The sequence below is a fragment of the Sminthopsis crassicaudata genome, chromosome 6 (assembly GCF_048593235.1).
Source record: "Sminthopsis crassicaudata isolate SCR6 chromosome 6, ASM4859323v1, whole genome shotgun sequence".
Classification (NCBI taxonomy): domain Eukaryota; kingdom Metazoa; phylum Chordata; class Mammalia; order Dasyuromorphia; family Dasyuridae; genus Sminthopsis; species Sminthopsis crassicaudata.
The window spans coordinates 190,347,840-190,368,238 of NC_133622.1; the positions used below are offsets into that span (position 1 = coordinate 190,347,840).

General features: G+C 34.1%; 1 protein-coding gene across 3 annotated transcripts in view; it reads left to right on the forward strand.

Moving 5' to 3' along the window:
* Positions 1-20,399, forward strand: part of FAM53A (family with sequence similarity 53 member A) — a 105,450-nt gene that overhangs the window by 62,407 nt on the left and 22,644 nt on the right. The window contains exon 5 of one of the 3 annotated variants that reach the window (XM_074273565.1): positions 5,520-5,622. The exons of the other annotated variants lie outside the window; for them this stretch is intronic. Coding sequence (XP_074129666.1) covers positions 5,520-5,622 — 103 coding nt within the window. The remainder of the gene's footprint in view (positions 1-5,519; positions 5,623-20,399) is intronic. 3 annotated transcript variants of the gene reach the window in all.

A 20,399-nucleotide genomic window follows, 5' to 3' on the forward strand; every position in this document is an offset into this window, starting at 1 on the left:
ACCCATAACTTCCTCCTACATTACAGTCTAATGAATTTTTCATTTGATTTCATCCTCTTCTGTCTTCTCTATTATAGGAATATTCCTGTCAATATTCTTCCTCTTCCCCAATCCCCACCTTAGATCCTAACAACCCTACTAGCTCTTTTTCATTGGAAATTTTTCTACTCTTCATGATTCTACTGCTTCAATATGACATTCTTCTTCCTAATTCAAGTGAAATGGCTTTTTTTGACCACAAACTCTAGTATTCTTTTTCTCAGTCCTCATCTTTCTTGACTTCTCTACAGCATCTAACAAAATCGCCTTTTCTTTCTCAATATCCTTTCGTTTCTGACTTTTCACATCTCTTTCTTGGCTCTTTTCCTTTCTTTCTATTCCTTCTTAGTCTCCTTTGGTGTGGCTGTATACTCACATTCTATATTGAGACCTTTTTTTTTTTTCCCCTTTTGGAAATCTCTTAGTTGACAGTATTGAAAGATCATATGGGTTCATCGTCTCCATGAAGATTTCATCCACTTCTGGTCTTCTGAGCTTCAGTCTCACTTCACTGATTGCCTACTGAACATTTTGAGCTGGATTTCAGGTTAACATGTCTGAAATAAAAATCAATTTTCCCCTTGAAACTGATTCCTTTTCCTGACTTCCCTGTTACAACTAGCCAGCCTTTTAGGCACTCTTTTTTTTTTATCATTCTCAACTTCTTACTTTCCTGCATCACACCTATAAGATCAGATGCCATAATTTGTCATTTCTTCTGTCTCCATGAGGTCTCCCTTCTCTCTCCTCATTTCTGCCTTCTTGTTTAAGATCCTTGGAATACTCCACCAGCCTCCTCATCAGTCTTTTGGCTTTAAATTTCCCCGAACTCTTAAGTCTGGTTTCCACATCCCTGCCAGAATGATTTTCCTGAAGCACAAGTCTCACCATTTCACATTCCTTCACCATCAACAAATTCCAATGATTCCCTATTCCTATCTTTAGGATCAAATGAAAAACTCTTCTGACATAGAAAGCTCTTCCCATCTATGCAATCTTCTTACACATTCTCTCCATGTATACCTGAAGATTTTTTTTTTCTCCTCCATGCATTTTGGGCTGATGTTTCCTCTCCTGATCTCCGTCTTGGAACTTCTGGTTTCTTCAAGATTAATCTAAAGCACAAACTTGTGTAGGACCAGGCCCTTCCTGGTTGTTCTACTGATAGTTTTCCTCTCTGAGGCTTATACATACATATATACATGGTATTTTCCCCATTAAATGTGAGCTCCTTGAAGATGGGATTGTTACCTTTGTATTCTTTCTGACACATAGTAAATGCTTAAGAAATATTTGTGGATTCATTATAATTAATTTTATTTTATATAATTATAACAAAATAGCACCCCAGTGAATGCTGCAGAACTTGGGTTCTGCAATCCTTTCTTCAGGTACAAAATTAAATTGGGATGAAGGTAGTCTTTCTTTTTTGATTTTCAGGTTAGTTATCTGGATTTTAGTTCTGAATTGTGAGACAACCCGAAATATTTCACTTTATTTATCAAAGCTGGCAAAATTTGCTTCATGTGCTTGACTTTGATAGTAAGAGAAGGGTGTTTGCAGTTGGGACAAATTTTGCTTATCTAAGATAGAAATATGTTTTACACACACAGTTTTACATAGATAATTGATACTGTATTACTTGCTTTCTTAAGAGGTGAGGAAGGATCTGGAAGGGAGGAAGAGAAATAGGAATTCAAAATTTTAAATAATGTTAACATTCATCCATTCATCTATTTATCTAATCTTTTTATCTAAACAAATTATCTACTTCAGATGTCAATAACCTGAATGAGAGGTGCAATTCTGTATTACATTCTACTTGGAACATCTACTTAGGCAAAAATCATTTTTGCTAGGTAAACAAATAAAAGTCATTCATGCTATATTTTTCCCAGAACTTATTCATTAACCTTTATTTTACTATTTTACTTGCTGTTAATACATTTTAATGGGAAAAAGCCCATAATATTCTATGCTATCATTGAATTCAGTTTTGTTTGTTATTATAGTTTCATTTTCAGATATGAACAATGAAACATGATATAGTTATAAATGAGGTTATCTCTAAAGTTGCTGTGTAAAAGTAAATTGTTTAGTATAGTACTTCAAAACTTAATATTTTAAGTGAATTATCAGAATGTTAACTTCAAAGTATCCTTGTGTGGTGGCTGAAATACTCAATTTGGAGGAGTCTCAAGACCTGTATTTTAATCCCATTTCTCCTGCTTACTAACCTTGGACAAATTGTGTGTAGTCTTCTCCAGTCTCAGATTTCCTGTCACAAAATGATGAGGTGAAGTGGGTCATTTCTAAGGACCATTCCAAATTTAAATCTTGTCCTATCAACAACAGATGAATATTTATTTCCTTTGTCTTCCAAGGACTTTTTTCCTGTATCTACATTTAAAAAAAAAAAAAAAAAAAAAGGAATTTTGATGTATTGAAGTGGAAAAGAATAGCTATTTTTGAAATTTGTATATTTTTAAAGTTTATTTTTGATACACATTGCCTTATGAATCATGTTGGGAGAGAAAAATCAAAGCAAAAGGGAAAAATCATGGGGGAGAGAGAAAAAAAAAACAGAAAAAAGAAGGGAACATAGCATGTCTTGATTTATATTCAATCTCCTGAGATCTTTTTCTGGATGCAAATGGCATTTTCTGTCCAAAGTGTTTTGGGATTGCTTAGGATCACTAAACTGCTGAGAAAAACCACGCCTTTCATAGTTGATCATCACACAATCTTCCTGTTATTGTGTACAATTTGTTCCTGGTTTTGCTTGTTTCACTCAGCATCAGTTTGTATAAATCTTTTCAGGCCTCTCTATAATCAGTTTGTTCATTATTTTTTATATAAACCATAATAATCTATTACCTTCATGTACCACAGTTTGTTCAGCCATTCCCTAACTGATAGGCTACCACAAAAAGAGTTACTGCAAACATTTTTGCACATGTGGGTCCTTTTCTCTCCTTCATGATTTCCTTGGGAGACAGACCCAGTAATGGAATTGCTTTTTCCATTACAGTTTGATTGCCCTTTGGGCATAATCCAGATTGCTCTCCAGAATGATTGGATCATTTCACAACTCCACCAACAATACATTAGTGTACCAGTTTCCTCACATCCCCTCCAATATTTATCATTTATCATTTCTCTAATCAATAGTAGAAATTCATATATTAATGTCCCACACTTTTAATATTTGAAATATTAAAAAAAAAAATTGGTAATTTCTCTCTTTAAATGAAATTATTGGGGCAGCTAGGTGGCGCAGTGGATTATAGCACCACCCCTGAAGTCAGGAGGACCCGAGTTCAAATTTGGTCTCAGACACTTAACACTTCATAGGCAAGACACTTAACACTTCATAGGCAAGGCACTTAACCCCAAATGCCTCAGCAAAAACTAACTAAATAAATAAATGAGATTATTATGGCACTGTGCTTTTAAAAAATTCTCAGAGTTTACAAATCATATTTTGGGTATTGAAATTGTTAAAAAAAAAAAATTTTTTTCCAGTTGTTTTATGATAGTTTACATATGAAGGCAGTAAGGTCTTGTGGATCAGAAAACAGAACCTATTTAGATTTGATTATTACTGTGTAACTATTGGGCTTGTCTTATTTAATTTCAGTTTCATCTGAAAAATGTATATAACAGGATTATTGAGATAATGTGTGAAAAGTGCTTCGCTAACTTTTTAATAAGGTATTAATCTAAGTGTCTTTTCCAGGTAAGTTTATAATTCCTAAGCTTTAAAAACAACCTGAATAGTTTCACATAAAAATCTTTTTGTTATTAGAAAAATATTGAATGAGTCAATTTCCTTAGTTGGTTATGAGAGATGTTCTTTGTTGTTATTATTATTATTATTATTATTATTATTACTAAAGCTTTTTATTTACAAAACATTTGCATGGGTAATTTTTCAAAATTGACCTTTGCAAAACCTAAGAGAGTTGTTTTTAGAAGATTGTTCTCTGATTATTCATGGACCTAACTAAAATTTCCAAGAATAGATCTTTTAGGTAATAGTAAATTCATTCTAATTACTATACCCATTAATATAGTTATTGGCTTTAAGACCATTCACTTGTTCTGAAGACATACATATTTTATATATCTCAACAAAAGATAGTCAGAATTTTTTTTAATACCCTTTGGATCCAATGAGCAGATTCCGATTCAGATGTTTAAATGAGGAAAGTGTAGAATTAAATAAACTTAGCTAATGTTATCTTTGTCATTTAAAACATTATGGTTCTTGATTTTTCTTTCTGATGGATACAAGAACCAAAGGGAAAAATCCCATGGTATTTGTGTACACAGTAAACAAAGGATTGATGAATTAGAACCATCTTTAATCACTGTACCATTGAGGTATTGATGTATGTCACATTTTCACTTTTATACTGTGATGTCTTTTGACTGAACCAAGAAACATGAAAGGCTAACTTTTTCCTTTCATCCTTACTTATGCTACCCCATTTGAAAATATAATATTCCAGAACGTGTATATAGTGGGCCTAGGCCTTTTGAAGAGAATTTTTTGTTTTGTTTTGTTTTTTGGGGGGTTTTTTTGTTACTAATCCTGTGACGCCAGAGTAGGAATAACTCTCAGTTCGGTGATCTTCTAATATGATTGGGTGGTGATTAATATTAGTGGTTCATAAATGCCTGTATAAGAAATAGCCAAGTTTTTTTTTTTTTTGGTTTTTTTTTTTTTTTGCCAGTTGCTAAAATTTCCAGTTTCTACAGTCTTGAGAAATTCTTTACAAGGGTAATGATGTTAATTATAGTGGTTTGGAAGTTCAAAGGAAGCTGTTTTCTTTTTATTGACTGTATGGAGACGATTATCAAGTCTTTGGCCAAATATTCATGAATATGGATCCTGAATTCCAGTTATCTATGTACACTCAGGTGCATTTAGGGTTTTGAGACAGTTTGTTTGTCTTAACTGCTTTCATCAAAATGTTGAATAGTTATGTTATTGTGACATATGTGCAGTTCTGTGGCTCTGTGTCCACAAATTTCCTCCTTGCAATTTGGTGACATAGGTAATTATGATTTATTTTGGATTAGGCTGCATTTTAGATGTGGGTAAAATGCTTGTGTTAATTTTTTTCCCTGTCTTTATAACTCTATACATTTTCCACTAGAAATATATTTATTAAAGCACTTGGTTTAGTTAATGGCTTTTATTTCAGTAGCCACTATCTGCTGAACACTATGTATGCTAATAAGAACACTTATTAATTTTATATTTGGAGGAATGAGACCATATGCCTTTTCACCTTAAGTTAGGTTTTTTGTTTTATTAAATATCTCTTATGGGGAAAATACTTCAGGGGAGTTATTTTTTTGGTGGTCATTTACTTTTTAAAATATTATTTTTGCTTTAATATTTCCTGTATTCCCCACTATAACCCTCCCTCCTCTTCTCTCAAAATTAATAAATGATTTTTCTTTTAAAGGAAGGAGCAAAAAGTTCAGCAAATATAATTAACAAATCCAAAGTTGGATGTTATATGCAGTGTTGTACATCCCTGTTGGTCTCTTCATTCTGCAAAGAAGCAAGTATGTCTTCTCTTATCTCTTCATATGCAAGCAGTTTAGTAATTATGTTTTCATAGTGTTTAATTTCTATTGTTTCATTGTTCTTTTACATTGTTTTTGTCTGTTGTTTTCTTCTGTTTATTTTGCTTTGTATCAGTTCATATAAACCCTTCCCTTCATCTTTATATTCATCATATTTATCATTTCTTGTAGCCTTGTAAGAATTGCGTTTGTGTACCACAATTTGATTGTTTAGTCCCTACTGGATGGTCGTCGATTTTGTTTCCAGTTTTGTGTTATAAAATTTGGCTGTATATGAGGCCCTTCCTTTTAATATTACTCCTTGGATTGTATGCCTAGTAGTAGGATCTCTAAGTCAAAGGATAGGGACACTCTGGTCATATTCACATAATTCTAAATTACTTTCCAGAATGGTCAGACCAATTTACAACTCCACCAACAAAACTATGATAGTCTGCCTATATTCTCTAATGCACCAATACTGACTTCCATCTTTTGTCATCTTTTCTAGTTTGTTGGATGTGAGGTAAAAGCTGTCATTTGTTTTCATTTGCAGTTTTTTTTATTATTATTGATCCTGGAGCATTCTTTCATGTGATCATTAGTAGTCTGCAATTCTTTTGAGAACTCTTTGTTCACATTCATTTGAAAAACTTTTTGAGTGTCATAATGTAAGGATATTTTATTGATATTTGCATTTCTCACTGCACTAAGTGCAGGGCCTTTGCACATAGTAGGTGCTCGGTAAATATTTCTTAAATAAATTGCTATAAAGCTGCAAGAAAAACATTAGCTCCTTGTGAGTGTGAAGGTGGGATTGTTTGAGTCTTTCTTTTCAGCAGTCAGGAGAACAGCTGCCAGGGTACTCAGCTCTGCTGCTTTCTGTTGGGACATTCAGCAGTCCAGCTGGACTAACGATGAAAGGAACTTTTTTTCTTTACCAAAATGATTGGGGTACTGTAGTAATTTATGTGAGAGAAATAGAAATTTTTACCCAATTAGGAGAAAAGCTTTAGGCTTTACAGATAATTATCTTTTGAACTATAGTACTAGAGGTTTTAAAAAACAGAAAAGTTTTATTGGAATTTGTTTGTAATTTTCACTTTGAAAAGAAATTTTTAAAAACTTTGTTAGAGTTTTCTTTAGTGCTTGGCTTGTATGTTTGCTTTGCATCTACCTTTGTTGTGTTCTTTCTAATTTAACAAAACCCAATCATTTTAAGCAGATGAGTGTTACTTTAGCCAGAATCTTTTGAGATAAAATATGTGAACGGAGTTTGCTATTGTGATCATATAATTTATAATAATGTTAATTTGACACATATAATCATATATGCTAATGGTATGGTGGTGACAGCTAAGTATAAATGTTAAGCAAGTCACAAATTATTTTTTACACTATTATATACCAAGAATTTCTAAGGTCAGCTTACGTAGAGAAGATATTAACTGTGTAGAACAGGAAGACCTTTGCAATCTTATTTCTTGGTGATCTACTTCTATAGTAGATTCTATTTCAATTCTGAGAACTTGGGCTGACAGGTATATTGGGAGCCAAGATTAAGGGGGGAGGGTAAATTTAGTTGGGGCATGTGTGCATGCATGCGCAGCACACACACACACATCACGTTTTATAAGGAAATTCTTCTGCTTAGTTCTTATTTTCCCATCCCTTTGTTTTCTTGGACATTCTAAGACAATTTGGATTTTTTTTTTTTTAAATAAGATTTTTTTTAATACTTTACTGAGATGTTCATTTTCCCATTCCTTGATAATCAAGGTAGAAGTTTATACAGAGAATTCTTACATTACCTTCTTCCCTACAACAAGGGACCCATTCTGTGCCTATTCATTAAAGTAAAAAAAGACTTTTCGCCTTATGCTTACCAGTAGGCATGTTCAAATTTGTTGGAGGTCTGATTAGTGTATAGACTCATTCAGAGTAGTTCTTAAGTGCTGTAGGTATTTGTGTGTTTATCAAACATTTCTTGAGTGTTAAACCCACAGTAATGGTAGATACTGAATATACCTCTACCTGGTCAAGGAATAAATAGCAATTTTGGAAGAGAAAAAAAAAACAAAACACTTTATATTTTAGCCTATAGGACACAAGACTGTAGTCTTGAACTGTAGTCAGAACAGTTAGCTCTTGAAGGTATGTTTGTTGAGCTTGATTCCCCAATGTTAAATGAAAATTGAAGTCTTTTGAAATTATGAAATATGAATAATTAAAAAAAATTATGAAATATTTAAACAAATTAAAACCAGGTGAAAATCAAAGTACAAAGTCTCCAGCAGTTGAAGATGTGCTCAATCTGCTTCTGACTCCTTGGCACAGAAAAGATGAGAGAAATTATTGCATTAATTCACTTTTGTTTAACAGTTAAGTCATGAGGAAATTTATAATTTAGTAATTCCAATATTTTTCTTCTAAAGGCTTCTTTTGCATAATAATAATGTTTCACCAGTATCTGCCCATTTTTTCTTTTTCTTTTTTACTTTATACAATTTTTATTATAGCTTTTTATATATAAAACATATGCATGGGTAATTTTTCAACATTCACCCTTGCAAAAACTTCTGTTTCAACATTTCCCCTCCTTCCCTCCACCTGCTCCCCTAATGGCAAGTAGTCCCATACATGTTAAATATGTTTAAGTATATGTTAAATACAGTGTATGTCAGTATCTGTCCATTTAAGAAAACTTTTAAGTATCTACTATACTATGTACTGTACTAGATTTTGTGGGAGATGCAAAGGTCAAGTGATAAGATTGAGAGAACTCCTTCCACTCCCTCATTATACAGATGAAAAGCAGGGGGTAGGTAGGAGGGGTAAAGGGATCCCTACAGATAGTAAGTTGCAGAACTGGAATTCATACCCAAGTTCTCGGAAACTAGCACCTTTTTATCATTTTTACAACACAATAATATTCTATCACATTTGAAAAACATAACTTGTTCAGTCATTCCCTCTTATAGTTCATAAGTAAACCCCCTATTTTCAAGTCTTTGCCACCACAAAAAAGCCGCAACAAATATTTTTATACATATAGTTCTTTTTCTCTTTCCTTGATCTCTTTGGGATATAGACCCCAGTAGCAGTATTGCTGGCTCTAAAGGTATGCAACATTTAATAGCCTTTTGAGCATAGTTCCAAATTGTTTTCCATGACAGCTGAACCAGTTAGCAGCTCCAGCAACAGGGCACTGATGTACCTATTTTGCCACAGCCTCCCCCACATATTTGTCATTTTCCTTTTTCTGTCATCTTAGTCAGACTGATATCATCACTTTTTTTTTTTTTAAAGGGATATCATCACTTTTTTTTTTAAAGATTGGGGGAGAACTAGATTTATCATCACAAATGAGATCATTTGTGTAGGAAACTGCTTGTTTTATATTGGCATCATTTCTAATCAAAAGAAATAATTTAGTTGTCCATATTATGCAGTCATGTGACAGAGACAGCATTAAATACAGGTTCTTTTGACTGAGAAGCCACATAGATCTCTGTCCACTTTATTGTTGAGGGTTTTTTTTGTTTGTTTGTTTGTTTTTGGGGTTTTTTTTTAGTTATATCTGACTTTTGTGACCCTATTTGTGGTTTTCTTGTCAGGGATATTGGAATGATTTGCCATTTCCTTCTCTGTAATGTTCTGTTGTCTCCAGAAACTGCCGATTGCTCTCTGGGAGGAGATCTGCTGTCTCAACTCAATCTCTCAGCCACAGCCGCCAACTTTAACCTAGAGTAGAGACTCCTCTTTCCCTTGCTCAATGTTGCCTCCTTTATCTTCCCAGAGAATGGACGTGGAATAACTCAGGGGCTTTTGGGAAAAAATACTTCAACCAATGAACTTGCTCCTTGTAAGCATGCAAGCTCCTCCCCAGAAGTTCAAAGGGGTAAAACTCCGACCAAAGGCCGGAACTAGAGAATTGTTAAGTACTGACTTAACACCTAGTAAGAACCTAATAATCTCATTATCTCATTAACACTTAGTAAGGAACCTAACTCTTCTCCAGCTCATTTTACAGACCAGGAAACTAAGGCAAACAGGGATAAGTGATTTGCCAAGAGTCACATAACTAGCAAGTATCTGAAGCTAAATTTGAATTCAGTCAGGATTTGACTCCTGGCCCAGTCCTCGGTACACTGTGTCACCTACCTGTACCATACCTGTCATACCATACAAATGAGGCTCCTTTCTTTTAAGGAACTTTTAAACCTAAGCTAGTGAAGAAAATCTGTGTGTGTGTGTGTGTGTGTGTGTGTATACATACACACATATTCACCATATGTTGATGAATATATCACAAATTAGAATGGGGATAGTATAAAAAGAAAGCATTGTGAGAGAAGATGAAAGAAACCATTCTTAAAAGTTACAGATTACTGGTGGATGGTGGTAGGGGATGTCCAGATAACAACCATTCGTAATTTAAGGAGACTGACAATTGTTTTTCACATTTAAGTCTAAAAAATAACACTATCATTTAAAGAACTGGTTTCTTTATTTTCTTATTTATAAGTGATATTAAAAATGTCAAAAGCCCAGAGAAGTTAATCAGTTTGCCTGTGGGAGTTGGCACACGAATCCAATCCTTTGGGTGCTTAGTTCATTGTTCTTTCCACTTTTCCACAAATTTCTTTAGAGAATAATCTAGAAGTATTTGTTTTTCATGTAAAAATCCTTGTCACATGTCACACCAGTTAGAACTCTGAGGTCCAAGTTGGATTACTGTTCATTTACACCTGTAAGCGTGCTATGTTACAACATTTCAGGGAAGTCCCAAAATAGTTCAAGGTGAAAGATGCTCTATAAATTTCATGATACAAGTCATAATTAATATATTTTTAGAAGTGCAAACTGCTTTGACCCTCTTTGGCAGAAAGCACATTACTTCTCATATATTTGTGGAAAGTTGTCCATGACAAAATTAAATGGAGAAGTTGATACAGAAAGGAATGTCACATGACATTTGAATGTGGACATTAATGACCTAGGACTATTTTCTCCTTGGATTTATCCCTTATTTTTTAAATTATTATGCCTCTCATGAGGATTTGCAAAATTTGGTTACTGAATACACACACACACACACACACACATATACACACAGAGTTTATATTGCAGACTACTTACAGTAGATTGTAATTACTGGTTGTTTATAAGATTCTTCAGTTAGTTTTTTAAAAAATGTTTTGATGTTGGCCTTTTGAGGAGAAAAATCCACATTTCCTCATATTTTAAGTTCCCACAATGCTAGTATCTCATTTGAGAATTCTAGAGTTCTAGAGAAATCCAAGAGCTATAGCTTAGTCCATTGGTCTTTGAGAAATGGTGCTATTGGACAATATGTGAAATTTAATTTTTAAGTATAAATGGCCTTGTTAGGTGGCTATATGGCTTACTGTTACTCTTAAAGTATATGTATCTTTAAAAGTCTAACATGTAACATCTTTTTAGTCTAAATGTTAAGTTTTTAGCATTAGAGAAAACTTTACTATTTCTATAATTGATTTAATCCTTAAAACATTATTCATAAGAACATTTCCAGAATAAGTTAATTTTGTTATTTGTGCATATGTAAAAAATGGTTTACTTATAATTATTCCATAATTATAATTATCCCTTTGACCCACGACTTAATCATTATGTTTATGCTGACCAGGATCATCAATCTTTGGGTTTTTTCTATATTCATACGCTGTGTGAGTTTGTGAGAGTGAGTGTGTGTGTGTGTGTGTGTGTGTGTGTGTGTGTGTGTTTATATATTTATGCTGGTGGTGATGATGCTGGTAGTTGTAGTATGGAGACTGGTTTGCTTCCATCCTGGGTTATCTTTGGAAATCTAAAATTTGCCTATTTTGCTTTCAGTTAACAGTCTTTAATTTCTTTGTCACATAAGCTAATAAGTCATGGAACAAAGAACAAATTTATCACACACAACAAATAATAGAAAAGGACTCATACTGGCTCTTTGTATTACTTTCCAACTCTCCATCCTCTCTAGTGATTTATTTAATCCAAGCATTATAATTTGCTTTGACTTTCTAATGAGCCTCAAGGGCTCACTAGAAATACTGGAGGAAGATCAAGGGAAGAAAGCTAGGAAAAGTACCTGACTGTGAGACATGGTGGAAATGTAGAAATTCCATAGTACTTCTGCCAGGTGAGATATGAGGAGATGTTCCTTAAATAGAAGTTTGGCTCCACCCTTCAGCCAGAATGACTTAGGGTGATGGTGATCAGATAAAGTCACCAAAGCTAAAGGAATCTTGCAGGGAGAAGGGGTTTTCCCAATTGTAAACTTATATAGGGTCGTGGTAGAGAAGTCAGAGAAGTCCCAAAATGTTATTCAAAGAGGAGGTTTGTACTAGGGAACTTCTTGTCACCCCAGTCCAGTATTCTATAGACTTGATTGTTTCTTAAATCCTTTTGCTTGCTACCTTTGCTTTGTATTATTCTTGAACCTGTTCTCTGAAGTGTTTTTAGCCCTAAGTGTAAGCCTGACCAGAGGGATGAAGAAGCCCCATATTGGAGCTTAATTCACCTGTGGCTTCAGTTCTGGCCCAGCATTCTGACAGATATGATTTATTGCCCTAAGAGAGATAGACTAATGAGGACAAAGGAGAGAGAGAGATCCCCAGAGAGAGGTTCATTAGAAGGCTAAAATAGTTCAGAGAAGTCCTCATGGAAGAGGTGATAGTTAACTGGGCCTTGAATGAAATAAAAGATTTCAGCAGGTTGATAGGAAAAAAGCATAGAGAAGATTTGAAAGTTGGGATGGTCCAAACAAGTGCATGAAGAGGACAGGGTGAGATAGAGCTACAGTTCATCATTCCATTTGGCCTGAAGCTAGAATTTGTAATGGAGATGTAGTATTGTGAAATAAGGTTGTCTAGACAATTTGGAACCACATTGCAGAGGGCCTTAAATAAAGATAGGCTAAGAAGTCTCTATTTTAGTCAGTAGGTAAAGGTGCTGGAAAGTTTTTGAAGAGGAAAATGATGTGGACAGACCTTTTCCTTAGGAAGCTGAAAAAGAGTTGTCATTCTAGTGGAGAGCCCTAAATTTTTTTTTACGTCCTTTATTTTAATTTGCCATTTCTTTTTCCAAGTCTCTCATTATGAAATTTTGACTAAATCAGTATTGACACTTTTTAATATGAACCCAATGAATACCATTAAGAATCCATCTCATCTCTCTGCCATTTTGATCCTATAATTATTACATGTCCTAATATTTATTCTCCTATAAGCATTTGACTAATTGCTCAATTTTATTTTAAAATTTAAACTCCCAAAGTTGATCTTCTTAACAAATAGATAGTTTTTTATTTATGTAGAGAATCACCTTGTTATAATTGGGAGAACACTGGATAGGGAATCATCTTCATCCCAGTATAACCTGAATTTTGGCTTGGAACCTGATAAATCATATGACCTTAGCCTCAACACTTCATCTTCCTAAGCCTCAGTTTCCCTATCTCTCCAAGACAGTACTGACTGTAATATTTACTTCACAGAATTAACGTCAGGTCAGATGAGATTACATAAGTCAGAGGTTTTAAAGCACTACACCCAAAGTTCATAAAGATAAGTTATTACTTCTACTATTTACCATAGAGAGGCTTCAGATATGGCCAAGTCTCCCCCATTCTAGACCCTGCCTTCCCCTTCAAAGTACCAGCCTCTATTTCCCCTCTTTTCTCAGCCAAATTCCTTGAAAGAGTTCTTATACTATCCTGCCTCCCCCTTCAAAGTACCAACCTCTATTTCCCCTCTTTAACCAGCCAAATTCCTTGAGAGAGTTCTTATACTACTTCCACATCTTAATCTCATTATTCAGTTCTGAATTTTTCTGATCTCATCCCTTAATTAAACTGCTTTCTCCAGTTATCAGAGACCTCTTAATGGCATAACTGATAGTCCACTCTCCATCTTCACCCTTCTTTCCCCCTTCACTCTTTTTTCTGAGTTGGCAAGATGGCACTGTTTGCTGGTTCTTTCATCCCTGTGGCTGGCCTGGCTCTGTCCTGCAGCCCAATTTCTTTTCTCTTTATACATGAAACCATTAAATAATAGACTTAACTCCTTTATGGGAAAATCAGATACATTATACTAATCTCTAATACCTTTTTCAACTCTAAAACTTTATTAAAAATAAATCATATTAGATGCATAAGTGACATTTTCCCCTGAGATGCCACCAATTGTCTATTGGAAATTTTGAACCCAACTGTTGGACAGTATGTCCACCAGTATTTCCACATTGAACTTGTTAGCTTTTCCTCCAGACCTACTTCTTTTCCTAATATGTCAAAGGAACCACCAATTTTATAGTCTTCCAGGTTATAGCCTAGTGTTATCCTGAGAGCCTCCCTTCCTTCCTCTTACCTCTCATCCTCCAATCACTTTATATTTATTTTTTATATTTCCTGAATTTTCTGATCTTTCCTTGAGGGCAAGGATCATTTTCCTGTCTTTATATTTCTAGGCCTAGTTCACTATCTAGCACATAATTAGAGTGCAATAAATGCTTGTTGATTTTTAACTAGTAATAACTAGAAGACTAAAGTTGCCATCTGCATGGATTTCTAAAGACAAAAAATTATGCCTCTAATGTAACTTGTTTTTAATAATTTAATTAATAGTAATTTTGGAATTGAAAAGGCAATTAGAAATTAACATCATATATCTGATTTTCCCATAATCAGGGGTTGAGTCTATTATTTAGTAACCTTTTTAAAAAAAAGTGAATTCAGCTATTCATTTATGTAGATTATGTCCATCTTGTCTGTAGGAATCTTTGCTAGTTACTACTCTGTAAATCCTAGTAGTGCTTCCAATCAGTATTAAGAGTTCATTCTGTAAGCTGATTATTTTAAGAATAAGATAATTTAGAATGAAAGGTTTTTTTGATTAGCATCTGATTATTCCTCATTCTTGATATAAATGTTTAGTTTATTTAATGTTAGCATTGTCATTGTTTCCAGGTTTTCACTTCAAGAGCTATTTCTGGAATATGACTCTTATTGATGTTCATATTTTAATTATTAAAAACTTAAAATAATGAAGACAGATCTAAACATGACTGCTTATTTTATCATTGCCTCCAAATAATTAATATATTAAAGTAATCCAGTTTTCTCACTGTCATTAGTCTGTCTTTGAATTTGAAAATAAATTTCTAGGCAAAACTTGTGTTTTGGGTGTCTCTTATATTCAGCATATTCTCTTGCCAGATTTGCTTGGCTCCCCTTTTTAATCTTAGTGTGCCATTTATGTCTCAGTGAATAAAGAACAAATGGGCTTGTTGTTCATTGCCATCAACAAAACCAGATCTTTAAATGTGACACTGAACTAAGACTTGGTTCCTCAGACTCCCTGCCTGCCAGATCCTCCATGGGCTCAGCTGGTGCTTCAGTCTTCTAAGCAAACTTAAGACACACACACACACACACACACACACACACACACACACACACACACACACACACACATATATCATAGCACTGTTGTACATTAACAGGAACATGCAAGTTAGATTTTAAATTTGTTTTAGCAGAGAATAGAGATGGTGATTAGTAAAAGACAGCAATTTTGGAGCAGAGAATTGTAGAATGAGGTATTTTGCTTTGGCAAACCGATTTGGTTTATGAAAGGAAAATCGTAGAGTAGGCAGTTGTTTTGACATGCTGAGCAAAATGATCAATTTAGGTAATTAAGTTTCGTCTTTTTAGTAGGATTTTTGTTTTAAATTATACATTTCCCACAAAGTACTTTTGGCTAGCTTAAGGTTTGGATAACAACTGAGTGGTTGGTGGTTGTTAAGGATGTGGTCGTTGTATTCCAGAGGTCTGAATATTGAACCTTGTCCTTGGGGATTCAAACACTTAACTCTGCCAAGCATAGGATTGCTGTCTGTCTATCCCATGCATAGAGTGAACTCCAGGGGGAAGGTTTAATTCTTGCCTTTCTTCATATGCCAACAGAGTATGCCTGTAGCTTTGGATTACAGACATTTATTAAATACCAACTGTGTGCACAAAACAGTGAGTCGTATGACTATTTCCATTAACCAACAGGTGAAACAAGATATCTGTTACTATAACTATAACCATACATCAGGGCCAGGGAAATTAAGTTGTTGCCATGACAAGTACATTTAAGAACCAAAACAATTTCTCTAAGACTTGAATTTTTTTTGGCGGGAGAGGTAATCTTTTTGTTTTAGGGACATTCATAAAAGCTTTTTCTGAGTTTAAATTGAAAGGCAAATGTTGCATAAACTATTTGTCAATTAATTTTGTAATTATGTTAGGTTTTTTTTTGTTTTGATGAATTTATTTTTATCCTGTTTCACTGAACTATTTTTTTTATTGCCACTTGGCACTAAAAATAGCTTCTGCTTAATTTCTAGCTTTCACAGTCACTCTGTGGATCACTGGAGTGACACTATATACAGTGAAATCATTCTTTCCGTTTAAATCCCTTCGCCCCCATTTTCAGAATTTTGAGTAATACTCATAAAAATCTGCAGTCTGTCTTTTCTCTGAGAGGTTTCCCTTCCTCCAGTTCAAGAAGTAAATTTGGAAGTTCTTTATTTGAGGGCCAACTTACTTATTCTTTCTGTCTTGTTTTTTAAAAGCCAGACTCACACCTGAAGAGATCAAGTTCCACCACTTATTTATTAGTATTCAGTGGAAAAAAATACTAATTTTGTTTAATTAATTGTAGGACTTAAAATTGGAAGTGACCATAGCAATCAGCTTGTATGTATAATCCCTTCCTTTTTTTTTTTTTTTTTTTTTTTTTTTTTCCTGGGAGGGTAAGATTTGCTTAAGAAGGGGAAATTTTGCATAGTGATCCTGTACCTTTGAGTGTATTGTTCTCTCTTCCACCCCACTACCTGCCTGCTTCCACTATGGAATTCAAGAATGAACCTGTACCAGATTTTTTGAATAAGTTGTTACTGCAATTCATTTAATAGTCATACTTTTGTACACAAAAGTTAAAAATAGGATTCTTCTGGAAATTTCCATGACTTTTTCATTTTTTGCAAGTTATCCTTTTGGAACAAGAATTATTTTTAAGGAACAAGTTTAACTTTTCTCTCTGGTTCCCAGGAGCATAATCTTAATTTTTTTTTTTTTTTTTTTTTCTTATTTAAGAGAGGTAGATCCTTGGAAGAGCCCCTCTGCCTTAAGCTGATTTTGGTTATGCACAATTCAAAGAAAGAGTTTCATTGTAATATGACAGTTTTAATGGACCTTCATGTAAAATAGGTTGTGGTTCACACACACTACATTTACTCAGCCTTTCAAACTTATTAGGAAAGGAGATGGTTAGTTTAGACCTTCCTATGTGGGGAATGAGGTTGACATGACTGAAAATGTCAGAGGGCCATTAAAAGAGGAAAACTAGAGTGAGATTTCATAGAGCCACACTGAAATTTGAAAAGGTTTTAAGCCTATAAAAGTAAGTTTTGAAAGAGAACCATATAAATATTTAATGTCATTATAATGATAATATTTCTTTATTCACTCTTAGATTCTAATTAACAACTTCTGAAAACTGCCATTTTATATAAATACTGATGGAAAACAATTGGTAACATTTTGTTTACTAAATTCTGGTGAAACTTGTCATACTTTGTATTGGAGGAAAGTTTCCACATAAACTGAATATGTGTTACTCATTTATCTGTTGCATTAGATAATAATGAATCTTGTATCCTTCATAAAGTGGAAGGTCAATTCATTAGCACTGCAGCTATTAACTTCTCTTAGCTCTAGTAATTTCATTAACTTTGAAAAGGTTGCCAATGACGACATATTGGTCATGTGCCAGTAAGGATAGAAGACACCTTTCTCTATTTATAAGACTACCCCCCTGAGTTGAACGTTATTTTTAATTTTATATTTTGGGGGGATGAACTAATCCTTTTGATTTATTATAAGTAGAACCCAAAGGTTTATTGTTGTTTTTTCCATTTACTAGAAATCCCAGGAAAAATAAAGTCATTCTTCCTGCCATCCAGGGGAGAGAATGGCAGGGCAGGGGGGGGGGGGGGAAATAATGGAACAGAAGATTTTACAAGGGTCAGTGTTGAAAAATTACCCATGCATATGTTTTTAAAATAAAAAGCTTTAATAAAATTGAAAAGAAAAAAGTCACTGACTTGATTAAAAATGTCTGTACAAAGGTAACTTATAATAAAATAGGAAACTAACATAGTTTGTATAATTTTTAATTCTAACTTCGAAGAGTCTTGGGATGTAGTTAGTCTCTTGCTTTTTAAAAATCTTATAAATAAAAAACTATGACAGAAGGAAAAGAAAACTATCAAATTTTGGGAACTCTTAAGTGTACAGTTAATTTTTGTGGATTCTATCTCTATTATCTCTGACATTTTTCTACTTCTCATTCACTCTGTAATCATCCTGGTTTAAATCCTCATTACCTCTTACCTGACTATGGCATTAGCTTCTTAATTGATTTCCTTGCATTCATGTTTCCTTTCTCCAATTCATTCTCTACAGACCTGTCACAGAGATATTTCTAATGCATGTCCCTCACTAGTTCTAAAACCTCCACTGGCTTTCCATTACCTCTTGGGGTGAAATACACACTCTTCTTTTTGTCATTTAAAGAACTTCCCAGCCTGGCTTTTTCCTACTTTTCTGAATAATGGCCTTTTACCTCCTCCCTCCTGCAGGTTCCCTATTACAACCAAACTGACCTTCTTGCTGCTCCTCATACAAGACATTTCCTTTCCCATCTCCAGGGTTCCACCCCAAGACTTCACCTCTTGGAATCCTTAGTTCCTATTAAGAGTTTAGCTCAAGTATTGTCTCCCACATAAGACCTTTTTTGATTCCTCTTAGTTACTAGTGTCCCCTTCTTCCCAAATTACTTTAACTTGTGCATATTTTGTGTTCATGTATCTGTGTACAAGTTGTCGCTTTGCTAGAATAGAATTTGTTTGAGGGTATGTTTACATTTAAATTCCGAGGCCCTGTACAGGGGGATAGAATGCCTTCTGAAGCATAGAAGAGTTCTTTTATAGGAGAAGTTAATGGTAGTTATTGGTTAGAATATTGACTTGTGCATTATATTCTAAAGTCAAATTTTGTTGTATATGTCATGATACTAAATAGCCACTTTCTTTTCTTTCAAATGTTTGGAATGTGGTGCTCCCTCCTCCCCCCACTCTGTGAAAATGTAGTTCTTACTTTACTTTGGTAAACATTGGAAAAACAAGAGTGCACTTTGCCAGTGCACTTTGTTTTATAAAGTGTAGTCTGCCTAGGTAATGGGTACAAAGACAGTTGGAGAAAACTATAAATGATACTATTTAATGACCTTAAAACTTGAGAGAAGGAAGAAAAAGTATTTTTAAAAAAATGTTTAAGTTTTTAAAATGAAAGTTTTTAAAAAAAAAAAAAATTATCCAGTTAAGATGTTGAGAGAAAAGCTCTAGTTTACTTTGCATTGATTTGTATTTTTTTAAAAATTATTTGTATCCCAGCTATAATCTAATACCTGTATATATTTTGGTGAATTCATGAGATTAAGGTGGTTATTGTGGTAGAGATGGGGCAGTTTCTGATTAATTTTGTGTCTTAAGTTATTTCGTCCTGGTAGACAATGCAGTTCTCAGTTTGACATCTGAAATTACCTTTTTATATTTTGATGATAATCTGTTAGTAATACTAGTTGAAGGAAATAACTTTGGCCACTTGAATATTCTTTTTTAACATTCTGCCAGTAAACCCCCTTGTAAATTAGCATGGACATATAGATTTGCAAAGTGAGGGGTGTGTGTGTGTGTGTGTGTGTGTGTGTGTGTGTGTATGTGTGTGTGTGTGTGTGTGTATGTATGTGTATATGTGTGTGTGTGTTAAGAGAAAGAAGTGATTAAGTTAGAAAGGACAGTGTGATAATAAAGGGAAGTCAGTAATAAGCTTTAAAATTTTAGCAGACTTTGACATTACTACATATCCTATATTAAAGGAGCAGATCTAGCCAAGTTTTCAGAGTATTAGAAAATGTTTTATAACCACCAGATTATCGCAGGTGTCTTGTGGTTTAACAGTTCACGCATTGCTTTGTAGAATTGCAATGCTTGTCTTCTGGTGATATGAACACTAGATTCCCTGTTCTTTTCTAAAGCTGTGTGTGTATTTCTAAATCAGTTGCAGGCACATGCTAGTCTTGGCCTTAAATGGGAATGATTTAAAATTTCTAGAGCATGGCAGGTGCAAAAATAATGGTATAAGATGCCCTAATGTACACATTGAATATCTACAAGGCCATTCATAAGTTGTCAGCTATCCAATGTCTAATATCAGTTGCTGCATTAATGAATGCTGGCACACAACTTAATTAGGAATAGCTAAACACTGAGTGAATCAAAATAGGTGACCTCACTTTAAACTCCAGCTTGTGATACAGGACTAAGCCTGGATTGAAGTGCTATGTGCCCAGCCTAATAATTAGACATCTTTGGAAGTACTTAATGCAGATGTTCTCAGATGCGCCTGCTTCTCAGCCTTCTGCCTCCTGCTGTGTCCCTTTTCTTCCCCCCCCCCCCCCCAACTCCCTACTTGTTCTTCAAAACACAGTCCTGCAAATTCAGGAATGCAAACTTAAAGCTGAAAAGTTAGTTGCATGATTGGGGAGAGGTGGGTTAAGTACTTTTTTCCCCCCGTTTATATTAAATTCTTGGTTACAGGTCAAAAACAAATATATAGGTAAAAGTTTTCTATT